This window comes from Xenopus tropicalis, chromosome 5 (assembly GCF_000004195.4).
Source record: "Xenopus tropicalis strain Nigerian chromosome 5, UCB_Xtro_10.0, whole genome shotgun sequence".
Classification (NCBI taxonomy): domain Eukaryota; kingdom Metazoa; phylum Chordata; class Amphibia; order Anura; family Pipidae; genus Xenopus; species Xenopus tropicalis.
In genome coordinates, this window is record NC_030681.2 from 116572244 (window position 1) to 116586808 (window position 14565).

The following is a 14565-nucleotide window of genomic DNA, read 5'->3' on the forward strand; positions in this document are numbered from 1 at the left end:
CAGAATCTGCCATCAATAACAACCATATAAAGGTGGAGGAAGCAGAACAACTCAGACTAAAAGTGTCAGCTGCATTGTCAAGTGCCAGAGCACCCCCCTCTAACCTTACTACACAAGAAAGGAGAGCTCTCACATCCCTTAGTAAGGACCCGAACATCACCATCCTGCCAGCAGATAAAGGGCGATGCACAGTTGTGCTAAACACAACTGACTATCACTGCAAAATGACCTCACTACTCAGTGATAGCAATACATATGAACCTTTAAGGAGAGACCCAAGCAGCAGTTACAAGAAAAAGGTGATAGATTGCCTACAACAACTTGAAAAGGAGGAAGCCATTGATCGAGCTTTATACCACCGCCTGTACCCCAGAGAAGCTACACCATGCTTATATGGACTCCCCAAGATACATAAAGATGGAGCACCACTCAGGCCTATTGTCAGCAGCATCAATTCAGTGACTTACAGCATTTCAAAATACTTGGCCAACATCTTAGCCCCATTGGTAGGTAAAACAGTGCATCATATCCAAAATGCCAAAGAGTTTGTCACCAAGATTCAAGGAGTTAAACTAGAGGCAGAAGAAACTATGGTATCATATGATGTCACTTCACTATTCACATGTATACCTACAGCAGAGGCTACTGAGACTGTAAGAAATCGACTGCAGAAAGATAACACCCTCGGCAGCAGAACGAAACTCAGTCCCAACCAAGTATGTTTATTGTTAGATTTGTGCCTTAACACCACATACTTCAGATACAAGAACCAATTTTACAGGCAAAAACATGGCTGTGCAATGGGTTCACCAGTTTCTCCCTTTGTAGCAAACTTGTATATGGAGGAAATGGAAAGGAAGGCCCTACTCACATTCAATGGAACTACACCAAGTCACTGGTTCAGGTATGTAGATGACACGTGGGTTAAAATCAGATCCAACGAAGTGGCGGCCTTTTCAGAACACATTAACTCAGTGGACAACAATATCAAGTTCACAAGGGAGGATGTCCATGAGAACAAACTTGCTTTTTTGGACTGTTTGATATCCATTCAAGAGGGGGGTATCTTGAAAACAGAAGTATACAGGAAACCCACTCACACGGATCAATATCTGTTGTTCGATTCCCACCATCCGCTGGAACACAAACTGGGTGTCATTAGAACTCTACACCACAGGGCGGAAAGTGTGACAACTGATACAGAGTCCAAGGACAAGGAATGTAAACATCTCAGACGAGCACTGAAAGCTTGTGGCTACCCAGACTGGGCCTTTGTCAAAACAGGAGCAACTAAGCCCAACAGGAACACAAAAAGGAATAACCGTCCTGAGGCAGAGAGAAGGCGCAATATAGTCATCCCATATGTAGCAGGAGTGTCAGAGAAACTCAGGAGAATTTTCAACAAACACCACATCCCTGTGTTTTTCAAACCTAGCAACACACTGAGACAAAAACTTGTACACCCAAAGGATCCAACACCAAAGGAAAAACAAAGCAATGTTGTATACGCAGTCCAGTGTAGCGAGGAGTGCACCGACCTTTACATTGGTGAGACAAAGCAACTGCTCTCCAAGTGAATGGCTCAGCATAGGAGGGCGAACACTACAGGCCAGGACTCTGCTGTATTTCTACACCTAAAAGAAAATTTGAAAATAGCAACGTCCAAATTTTGGACAAAGAAGACCGCTGGTTTGAAAGAGGTGTAAAAGAGGCCATTCATGTCAAAGTGGAGAAACCATCCCTTAACAGAGGCGGGGGACTTCGACACCATCTGTCTGCTACATACAATGCTGTTCTAACATCTGTACCCCGGCAGTTTCAGAAGTCTTCACACATCCATTCATGCAACTCCAAAAAAGTAACACCTGTTTGAAGAGTTGCATGATACTTTGGTAATCCTCTCAAAGTAACTCCACAGCATTCACACCTCTGTGAGTTTCAGATGTCACCTCTCTGAAGAGTTACAAAGTGCCATTGTGATTGGATTAGTGGAAGAGTATATATGCTGAGGACTTCCCATACCAGTCAGTTGAACTGAAGAAGCTGCTCGGATGAGTAGTGAAACGTCTTCAATGATTACTAAACAAGTCCAGTTGCTTTAAATTTATTTATACTAGATATACCATGACCTGGATGAATGAAAATCTTCATAGACAAAAGGTGGTAATGTAAAAAAAAGTGCCACAGATCAAGAAACCCATAGCAGCCAATTATCTGGTAGGATAAGTAGGATGGTAATTGTGTATTGCGTGTGGGATTAAAATGACAGATTCATATAAAATTTGCGCACCACATGCTTAATTGCTGATTGGACATCTATATTCACACTCTGTACTGTATATTTTGACAACACAGTTCTGGTATTTTGATTACACAAAGTATTGACGAAAATAGTGACTCTGTTGCCTTCCTAAAAATGTATTTCTCAAACTAAGATGTAGAGTCTGGCCAAAACTGCTTCAAAACTGCAAAAAAAATGGTATTGGTCAATGTACATTCTCTGGCCATGTTTTAGTAATAACTCGTAATCTGCAAGTGCAAACATGTTCAAAAGTAAGGGTTTGTAATGAAAAGTGCATCTTCATAAAGTTGCCAAAGCACTGCTCACCTTAAAGTGATATTGACACCAAAATGCTACTACTACTACTACTACTAGTACATTAAAAGTTCGCTATAGGTCATGCTGATCGTTTTTTACTATTAGGCCTGCTTTTGCAAGTAATTGTTACCTGAAGTTCCTAAACCTGACTGTCCCTTCTCAACCTGTCCGTTATAGCTTCTAATGCTAACGGACTCCTGCTGCACAAATATGGCAGCCCCCTCATAGATACAAATGAGGGATCAGATACAGAATGTAAAAGGATTGGGCAAAATTATAAACAGCATGCGAAGACAATTTTATAATAAATGTAAAAAAAGTTTCATTTCTGGTTTCAGTATGTTTTTAAGGTAACGCCTTACCAATGCTCATATTTGGGTAAATACTACTACACACTACCTACACACCTATAATACCCGATGCCTGTACATAGTAGGGTCTCTCATGTCATGGTTGGTCCAAACAGTATATTATTTCTAGAAGTTGGCATGGTTAAGGGTATATAGGAATTGGCAACTACTTCATTGCACAGAGACTGCCAGCTATTATTATTCACAAAGAACATTTACATAAAGATGTGCATAAAATAACTGATGTTAGGGAAGAATTCACATACCTATAGCCCACTGTTTGCTAGCTGATATTGATGACAACTGGCATTGTAAAGTTATTTCATTCCCAGCCAGATGGGCTATAGCTGAAAAGCCAGAAAGCCATTCATTTTCAGATTTACCGTAGCCATCTTCCTTTGGATTTCTTCCTTTTGGATTTCAGTATAAAATATTTTGTAGGCCCTTATTATTTTTTCTATATATAAAACATATTTCACAGCACTTTACAGAGATTATTCCAGGGATCATTCACATTAGTCTGCCCTGACCCATTGAGCTTACAACCTAAGGTCCCTATCACATTTAAACTATAGTTAGTTATAAACTAATAATTCTATACAAAAGAACACATGGAACCTATGGGCCATATTTTGCAGTTCATGTCTGTCCCAGGGGTTTCTACCTGTCCCAGGCATCCAGCTAGAGAGTGCTGGTTCTGACGTGTTCTATTAGCTATCTCTTGCAATTAATACTATTGGCTTCCACAGCTTGAATGTTTTCATTATTTTTCTAACAGCGTATTTGTCTTTCTAACTATCGGTGTATTTGTCTTTTTTAACTATCAGCATATTTGTCTTTTTTTAGATACCTGAATGCTAACAGGAAAAACACACGGACAAAATGAGTTCCCAAAATCAGGATAAGAGAAGATTTCTGCAGTACTGCCGCCATTTCTTAGCTGACAATGGGGCATTTCATGGTAAAGTCAATTTCTTTTTCACAGCTATTTTCATTGATGGGACTTTCAATTTCAGAAATGCTAAGAAACTGATGATAGCAGTGATTAGCTAATTAAAGCTGTTGGAATGACAGTTCAGACTGGAAAGTGCACTCAGGAGAGGGCCTGTAACTTTAGGGTGTGTACAGTAGCTGCACACAAATATCACAATAGCTGCTTTTAGGAAATTATGAACTTTAGCAAAGTTTTCATTTGAAACTGATTTATTTCTGATCCACTTGGAAATGCTATTGGAATGATAGAGTGCACCTGCCAGGTGTTGCATGCGCCCAGGCTACCTTAACCCTACCAGTAAAACTCAGTTTCACTCATGATACATTCAACAGATAACTTAAAAATGTAGGGACACGTCTGGACAATGACAATGTTGCAGGACAGCACTGACTGCAATTAAATAAAACTGTAATCAGTTATGCCCTGCTAACTGAATAACACGTGTCTCTGAATTAAAGTGATCTGGTCACCCTATTGTAGGATACATGTTCTCATTATCAGATTAGTAGTTACTTCTGGCTGTTCCGTGCTTAGAATGTGGTTTGCCTAATAGCAAAAGCATTCACCCAGCACTCATAGAGCTGAACTAGTGCAACAATTAATAAATAATGCTGTATTAAAATGTTATTAATATTGAGATTTTCACTGAACTCCTAGTCTTCTGTCCTTAAGAGTATGAACGTACAAGTGGCTTTAATTTGCACAGTACTCCTAAGATTTGTGTATAGTTATAGCTTTCCTTTAACAGGAGTTGTTTTATTAGGTTTATTTTGTTTTACATATGTCACGTGCTATTTCTGTGCATGTGATGTGTGCTGGTAGACTTGACCAGTCACTGTTTTTTTATCATAGGTGTTAATAAATATTATTAAATAACCTAATTACTGCTTAGTAATTTGTGCTGTTATGCTCCAAGCTTCAGGGAACAAAGTGTCAAACTTGTAAAGGGAGGGGGGACTGCTTTGCATTCACCTGCTGAATTAGTGAGTGCTAGTGATTGTGACTTGTGCAATCCTTGATTTCTAGCTGTGTTTATGATTTGCTGGGATTTTAGTGCACTTAACAACTCCATGTTATTGTCTGTTTATGAATGGAATATCCATGTTGTGGGCAAAACAAAATTAGGAGTTGCTTAGGCAACACCCAATATGCTAGTGCTGATATTAGGACAGATAAGCATTTGCCCTTGGCCAATAGTATCACATGGGCTCCTAGTTAAAGGAACAGTAACACCAAAAAATAAAAATGTTTTTAAGTAATCATAATACAATGCACAGATGCCCTGCACTGGAAAAAGTTGCACATTTGCTTCAGAAACACTTTTATAGTTTATATAAAAAGCTGCTGTGTAGCCATGGGGGCAGCCATTCAAGCTGGAAAAAGGAGAAAAGGCACAGGCTACATTGCAGATTGTACATAACTTATCTGTTATCTGCTGTGTAACCTGTGCCTTTTCTCTTTTAAATGGCTGCCCCCATGGCTACACAGCAGCTTCATTTACTAAACTATAGTAGTGTTTCTAAAGCAAATACACCAGTTGCACCAGTACATTATACTGTAGTTCCTTTTATACACTTTGAATTTTTGGTGTTACTGTTCCTTTAAAACATGTTGAGAAAAGAACAAATGGCAGATAATTATCATGCCATACAGGTGCAATCCGCTAGTTTGGCAAGGTTGCCAAACAAGCAGATAATCTCCCGATATGTCCACCTAAGGTGGGTAATATTGGGCTAATTCAATTGTTTGGCCTATAAAGCAGGTCTGGACTTGGATTCAAAATAGGCCTTCGCAGTTCAAGTGTACAGAGACCCAAACAGCCCACACAATGGCCCAATAAATAGTGACTGCCTAGGGCATCTTACATTTGCCAGAATCCACAGATTGCCAGTCCAGTCCTAGCTTCAAGACATCTACAACATATATGTTTTTGGAAAATATGTGTATTTTCAAATTAGAACATATTCTGGAATGGGAATATTCTAAATCTGTTGCTATTTCTCAGGAAAAGGCTTGTCCAAAAGTCATTGGAGTAAAAAGCTGAAAACTAAGATATAACAAACATTGGTTGCAGTGCCACTTACAAAAGGGTTACATCCATACTGCTGCAAACAGATAAGGGCCAAAAAATTATTTGTGCCAGGACATTTTCATACTCATTTATCGCTTTCTGCTTCCTTCATTGTAGACTTATTGATTATTATTACCACAAGGTGGCAGTCCAAGAATTGACATGTTATAACATGAATCACAAGCAGTTAATGCCAGTTTGGTTGTAGTTAGCTGATGCTTACTTTTAAATGTAGACACAATGATGGAATACAGATCTTTATCATTTGTAACTTGCAAAATTACTTGGAAATCACTCTGAGCAATTTAAAATTAATTTGTTTTTAAGGTTTGTTTTTAATTTCCTTTAATGGACACTGGTAACAAAAACAAACATTTTATTACAAAAAAGTTGTAACATTAGGAATGTGTATATTCTGTTACTAACATGAATATTATACATGCTACAGTATTGCTACAGGTGAAAATCTTAGCACTGGTGCAAAGTAATAATAATTAAGCATCATACTTTTAAATATACGCTATAAACATCATCTTAGACGTAGTTCTAGTTTTAGCTCTACTCTGCTACTATTCTGTAACCTTTGATAATTTATTGTTATAAAACGATTGCAAACTTATGAATAACTTGCTGGCACTGTACTAAATGTTGATGTAAATATGGCACAATTTTCTAATCATAGAACTGGCGCAGTAGATATGGGAACTGACTGAAAGAAAAAATATGTAATGGGTAACAGAGTTGCCACACTGGTTTTGGTCGTGCTACACAATGTGGTTGAGAGGGGCTGTGAAAAAATTTAGCAAATCACATGGGTTCAATGCAGTGTTGTATATTTTGACCCTTGTGCTGCAATACACATTCTAATTAACATAGCAGCAATACTTTGTTCTACTTATTCCCATATAAATGATAATATAAATTATTTAACCTTCCAACATTCCTGACTTATAAATTAGGTTGCTTTAGCCAGCGCTGTCCAACTTCTGTGGTACCGAGGCCGGACTTATTCTGGCCAACACGGTCACCCACTTAAAACCACATCCATGTTATCACTTTTAAGACTATATGCATATTAATGGTAATAGTACAGCAAATTCCCAAATGGTTGGTACTCACTGTAGGGATATCACCCTTCATTCATATGTGAAAGAATTATTGCATGTCATATTAAGACACAACCTAAAATCCCTTTGTCTCTTCTTACCCTGTGGATAGCACACCAACCCCCAGGACATAATTACACACCTTAGGGACCATTTAATGACTATTTTCAAATGCTAACAAACTCCCAGAACAAACCCCTGCCAGGTTCACCTCCCACAGGCAGCATAGGGCAGGCAGAGTATGGCACACACAGGCAGCTAAGAACAGGCAGAGTATGGCACACACAGGCAGCATAGTGCAGGGAGAGTATGGCACACACAGACAGCATAGGGCAGGGAGAGTATGGCACACACAGGCAACATAGGGCAGGGAGAGTATGGCACACACAGGCAGCATAGGGCAGGGAGAGTATGGCACACACAGGCAACATAGGGCAGGGAGAGTATGGCACACACAGGCAGTACTCTGCCTTTTCTATGGTGCCTGCGTGTGCCATACTCTGCCTGCCCTACCCTGCCTATGTGTGCCATACTCTGTCTGCCCTATGCTGCCTGTGTGTATGGCACACACAGACAGCATACACTGACAGAATGCTGGCACTGCTCCTACTGAGGTGTGAACGGGTGAACAATGTGGGTGATTACAGTCTGAGCCTGAGGTGTGAACACTGCAGGGGGTGAACAATGCAGAAACTGAAAGGTGTGAACAACACAGGGGATTACATGTTTAAACAATACAGGGGATTACAGCCTGAATCTGAGGTGTGAACCATGCAGGGGCCAGTTAATCTCATTACTGATACCATTTAAAGCACAAAGGTAAGCCATCAAAGCAACCAGGTGGGGTGCCACACAGAGGGGGGTCGTGGGCCGCATTGGACAGCCCTGCTTTAGGCCATTCTCTGAGCTACCCAGGTCAGTACCATTTACAACATGCCACGCCCCTCTTAAAACAATCCCCACCCACTAGAAAGAACCAGAAGTTGAGATTGTCCTACCTAATTTGCATGCAAAGTTGTTCTCACATTTATAAGACAGAGTAATAACTATACTCATTGCTCTAACTAATGCATTCTCCACAGATGTTAACAGAACATTAAAATCTATTTATTGCATATAGGAAATAAAGCAGCACTGTGTGGCTATACAGTGTGGCTATAATAGAGGTCAGGGACCATTATATATGACTTGTGTTCAGGTTCATTTAGTATTCCTATAAATTGGAAAATGAATAGTATCATTGTTTTAGTTAAATACATTGCTTTGCAAGGGACACTTACGGGTATGGGTATGGTAATATTTAGTGTTGTCATGTCTACCCATCTACTGTCTTAGCTAGAAGCAATCCATAAGTTAAAGAAAAAGAACAGTAACTCCCAAATAAGTTGTAGCATTCTCTAAATGTATTGCTAAATTATATCTAATTCAGTCTTGCTCTTGTTGATATTAAACACTATATTTTTAGGGCTTTAAAAAATATGATGGGCTGCTAATTATTTTCTTTGGTAGAGTGTTACATGGGGTGTTATTTTGCCCCAGCCTATGCTCCCTTTTATGTACCTTGTGATGGGATGGAGTGAAGACTTCCACTAAGAGTGAAACAAAGCATGATCAAGCACACAGCACAAGCCTATCACATTGTGCTAAGATATTTGATGAAATTAATATGCTGCACTTGCAATACTTGAGGAGAAACTGGGTGACTTTCTTAAGAAACCAAATCCGATCCCTTATTCCTTGACCTTTCACCACTTGGTTTCATCAGAAACCATTTTATCCCTGCTGTGTTCTCCTTCCCAATACAAATTAGTTTTCTTTCTTGAGTTATGGCACTGACTCCTGCAGGTACAATGAGGCAACAGCTGCTGCTGAATCCCAAATGAACAGCACGTCTTTCTTTTACAGGAAAGGAATTCAGAGTCACACTGCTAAAGATCATGACTGTATCTCTCTTTTTGCATATGGGATTTCTGAGCTCTCTCATTTACAAGCCTAATTATGCCACTGAAATCCCCAATACACTAAGAGACGTCAGCACATGTTTTAGAAATGTATGTATTTTATAAAACAATCTTTTTTTTTTTTAATTAGAGGATTGCATAAAAGGCTTTTATTTATAAAACACATTTTCATTTTCTGTATCTACTAGTGCCTTCATTTTTTTGTCCTTGTTTTGTATGCTTGTTTGTATGCATGTCAGTAAATCCATATAGAACCATCAATGTATAGAACAGGCAGTTTAGCAGGTGTGTATACATTTGGATATATATAGTACACTCTCTTTATACAGTAAAGAGAGCATACCTTTAGAATAATTTTAACTTTAGTTTTCTAGAAAGTAAAAAAAAAAATGTTTTTCCTTCAGTTTTTAAAAAAATGTAGACTGCTATTCTGTGACAATTTGCTAGGGTCTGGTTGCTAGGGTCCAACAAAACAAAAACTATAAAAAATAAAATAATGAAGACCAATTGCAAATTGCAAGTAAAAATAAAACAAAGGCTGCTGGAAATAGCTGTGGAGCTATCTAGCACTGTGATACCCAGTGCAGATTAAATGCCTGCCTATAGAATTTATATCTGGTAAGCGGGAAAATAAAATAAAGGTATAGTGCCTTAAAAAAACACAATGCACTTTGTATGTAAACAGTAGTATTTTACATGAAAAGATGTATGTTTGAATCCCCGTATCTGCTCTGTGTTATATAGGAAAAGTCACTTGAAGGTTAACCAATGTACATGTATTTGTACCTGATCATAAGTGGCTTGCTTGTGGCTGTCATAATAGGGGTGGCACATTGCCTCTCCGTGCGCATCATTCCTAAGCCACAAGGTGCATGGAGAACTCTGTACTTAGCACTCTGAAGGCAAATATGAAGCACGTTGATTCCTTCTTTAATTGAGTGCTGCATTCTGTGTTTGCTTCAGAAAAGCCAGTTGGTGCACTGCACCTGCTATAGGTGAAAGTTCTATGTGACACTTAGCGGTTTAGCATTTGCACAACTTAGCTCTTTAGTGTCAGAAGCTTGTTACTGGTGAGGACTTGTACAGTGACCTTATACTACCCACATGTACATTAGATAGAAGGCTTTTTTAGTGTGGTATTTATGTGCTGCCCAAGTACCCAGAGTGCTGCCAAAGTTGGCTACCTTTCCTGCTGTAATCCTGTTTGAAACCAAGGCAAAATATCACCATAACTATAACACATTACTATGTAGCAAAATTGCCTGAAAAGCTTTCACAGGAAGATCTGGAATATCACAGTGGGAGTTTGTGTTTATCTGTGGCACATACAATGGATTCACCAATATATTCGTTTTTGAGCTTCTTGTATTCATTTAGTTGCAGTATTACATTGCAGAGCAGCTGGAAGGATCAGACTATGTATTTGTAATGAACGGAATCCTCCTCAGTGTGTAACATTAAGTGTCATTCAGAATGGGATGCCTTTCATAGTGATGGGGGAGAAGGATTGGTTGACAAGCTGTCATCTTGTCTCAGCATTTGTATTCAATTTGCAACAGAAACAGAAAGGGCTTTAATTTTTTTTTTAATTAAATTTAACTGTGAAAACCATGCTCACCACATGCAACATTTAAATTCAGTGCTCGTTTAATATGCTAGGGGCTGCTAACAAATAAACATGAAGATATGAGAGCTGCTGTCAGTGCGCTGAAAGCCGGTGTCAGTCACTGAACCTGGTCCTCCTCCCCCTTTCTTGCTCCTCAGCTGTCAGGCTTCAGACAATGGTAATGTCATCCTACTGATCTGGCATTCCCACACCGTGAGATGGGGCTTGGGGGGGGATAGATGGTGCAGGAACTAGAGGTGGTCCTGTGCACTCTTTTCTGTACATGTCCTGCAGATTTCTGTTTAATAGGGGGAAAAGGACAGATTGCTAATACATTTATAAATGAGTTACACAATATAGAAGTAAAATGTTATGGACCAAATCTGATAATGATAATGTTAGAGGCTCCAAAAGGCCTTTGGTTGTGTGAACTGGCTTTTATTGTTATTATTGACTGCGCTTATCTTCTGCAACCACCTACTTTTTTGTCCTGTCTGTAAAGGTTCATGTTCTCATTTATGTGCAAATCCGGTGTCCGTTTGCACATTAATATGCAGAAAGCAGCTCTCAGAAAGACTGAATTCCTTGCAGTACTGCTGTATGTCTCAATTCCTACTTAATTTAACCTTTAATTATTCTATTTTGTTTATAAAAGTCTAACAGATTTTGTTGTGCTGTACATAGGCTGGTGAACAACAGGTGATATTCAGACATACCAAGGCAATGTAGTAAGTCCCTGCTCCTATTGGATAACTGTTCTTGTTAGTTTTCGGCAGTTCTAGGTCAGTACCACATAACTAACACTTGCCTGCAAGTTTTTGCCACAGTTGCCTCACTTCGTTCCAGCTGTCTATGTAGTAATTAGTAATTAAGTACACGTATGGGTTCCGTTATCCAGAAAGCTCAAAATTACAGGAAGACTGTCTCCCATAGAATTTTAATAATAAAACAGTACCTTGTACTTGATCTAAACTAAGACATAATTAATACTTATTGGAGGCAAAACAATTCTGTTGGGTTTCATTAACCTTTAAATTATTTTTTTATCAGACTTAAGGTATGGAAATCCAAATTACAGAAAGACCCCTTATCCAGAAAACCCCAGATCCCGAGCATTTATGGATAACGGGTCATATACATTCAGGAATGAACAAGAATGGTGTTGGCAGGCAAGCCTCAGTGTAATCAGTGTGATAGACTGGCCTGGGAACCATTGTGGTGCTGCTCTTCACCCATTTAGTCTGTAAAAGCCATTTGTGTCTGTGGATCTAATGGGTGTCTTTTTGTGGCCTGGGAAAAGCAGCTGCACCTGCCCCATTCAGTTTTGCCCTTACTGACATATCAGGCAAAGGCTTATCAAACAAAAAGCACATACAAATGGTATTTCATTCTGAATATGATCTGAACAGTATTTACATTACAAAAGAGCGCATGTGTGTTATTCATGATCTAACATAGAAACACGTTGTCTGTTTTGGTTTTAGTGAATTAACATCCCCTCCCTTAACATAATAATACAGGTATGATGTCTGTTTGCTTGCAAGGATTCTGTTTGCAACAAAATCTGGAGGCTCACAGGATAGGTATCTCTGTTTTTATTCTTTGGTGGGTAATATTGCCATTTTGCCTTCAACACAGAAACAAATGCTTACATGAAAGGGTTTGTGGCATTATATCTTCTACCCATCTTTAGCCTCATATTAAATTCCATACATTGAAATGGAATTGGTAGCACTTTCAGTTATCTAGTACACAGAATGGATAGTGACTAATTGTCCATAATTTCCGGGAACGGTCCTTGGTTTTTACTCTCTGTTCTTGGAAATGCGTCTCACACAAGTATATCAATGATCTTATCCCCAGAAATCACTTTTCCCATTCTGCAGTCATAGTTATTAAGAAGGGCTGGTTTGATGGAATTAATAAAGTGAAATTATAAGGGCCAGTAAGCATATGCCACATATGGAAGTGGTGACTTATTATGCCCCCATCAGTTGTATTCTTGACTTGTTGCATACTTAAGCTGTGTTTCATCCCTGGGAAATAAGTTTAAGAACAATTTTTGGTCATATATTATTTTTAGCATTATCTAATAAACTAGTAATGTTACAAGCACTTGCTTTAGGATGTATGAGCCTCTGTGTTCTTCTCTATGGATCTCCATTTGCACCTATTTTAAGGAGAACTAAACCCTTATATTTTATATGCAGAGCTTAATGCACCAGCATTAATAGAGGGGTCCCCCGTTACTGTTCTAACGTAGACCTTGCAATCTTTGAGATTGCTTGGTAAAGGCAGATTTGGGAGTCAAATTACTTCCTCCCCAACATGTCCTGAGGTCACTTCTCACACCTTTACAAAATGGTATGGTTCCCTGCCTGCAATGCAAACAATGTTCACATGTCAATAAGACATCTTACTTCACTCATCCATATTCATGAAGGAAATACATGCTTCAAGTGCCCATGTGTCTTATTATATGTGGATGAAACCATAGAGCCCATTCAAGACAGGATCAATCAATATAACTGACTGTCTAGACAGGTAACCTGTTACATATATTCTTTTGCATCCTTCAGATTTTTGTTAAATAAAGCTGTGCCCCAACTTAGAGGTTGGGGTAACAGACATTATTATCTCCACAAAGAAAAAAGTTCTGGATATACACCATGGAGCCTAAAGTCATGAATTGTGATAATGACCTTTCTTTATTTCTATGAAGTGTGCCTAAAATATACTTAAATGTACCTAAAATGTGATTTTATTCTATAGTGTAATAATACTTTATTCTATAGTGTAATAATACTGATGTGTGTTATATCATAAGACCTTAGGGTCTTAGTATGGCCTGTTACATTGGATTCCCTTGGTTGCATATTTCAGGTTGGCTCTTTAGGGGGTTAATAGGTAAATAGGGGCAGGTTGGGAGTGGTTTTTGCTTTAAAATATAATTAGGAAGCCGTTTTGCAGCTTTGTGTGTCTTGACATATGTCAAGTATATGTATGTAGTATATAGTATATGCATTGGGGGTCATTTGGAGGAGTTTAACTAGGTAGATTTTTGTCTTATTTATAACCAAAATTAACTATGCATATTTGTAACATGTAAACTCTAGTAGTGGTGGAGCCTCTACATAATCGACCTGCCAAAAGAGACAGAGGCCAGATGCAGCCATTATTTGTTAAAAGATTAAATTGATTGACAGGGCTGTATGAGGGAGATCATGAAGGAAAGGATTGTATAGATAACTAGATAGATATGGTTTATACCTGCATTTGTGCTAAAACATTATATTTAACTGTTATGTCCAATTGCAGCGCTGTCTGTTCAGATACACACATTTAGAAGAAAGTGCCAGCTCATATGGCAAATAAATATTTCATGCATTAGCACTGTTACTGACAGATATTGGGATTTGATCAGTAATCTGAAACTGGTAGTTTTCTAACCATGTAAGTTGTTTCAATATAAAAATAAATAAATAAACAGATAAAAACTTTGATGGAGATACTGTACAAGCAGGGTAAACAACAACAAATTTGTAACTACACGGGCCCATCAGCTCTAACTAATGCATCTCCTTTCCTTGCTTGTATGATATTACATCTATTGGCCTGAGCTGAACCTGCAATACCAAGCTTGGCATCTCCCCCAGCCCTGCCTGCCTTGTGCATGGAGGAACCATGTAAAAGACTTCTAAATTCAGATACTGTCAGCGCACGTTGCTCACTTTTGGCTTTATTTAGAGTTCAGTGAATAGGTTTATGAATGTATTTTAATATGGTGTAAGAAATAGAGCTAAATTACTTATATCTAGTTAAACTAGCTCCTATAAATAGAGGGGAGTTAGCAAGTGTAAAGGAAGAAACATTGAACT

General features: G+C 38.6%; 1 protein-coding gene across 5 annotated transcripts in view; it reads left to right on the forward strand.

Moving 5' to 3' along the window:
• plch1 (phospholipase C eta 1) overlaps positions 1-14565 on the forward strand; it is a 115829-nt gene that overhangs the window by 17968 nt on the left and 83296 nt on the right. For all 5 annotated transcript variants that reach the window (XM_031902339.1, XM_031902336.1, XM_031902338.1 and 2 more), the window contains exon 2: positions 3796-3910. In XM_031902339.1, coding sequence (XP_031758199.1) covers positions 3832-3910 — 79 coding nt within the window. In that variant the 5' untranslated portion in view covers positions 3796-3831. The remainder of the gene's footprint in view (positions 1-3795; positions 3911-14565) is intronic.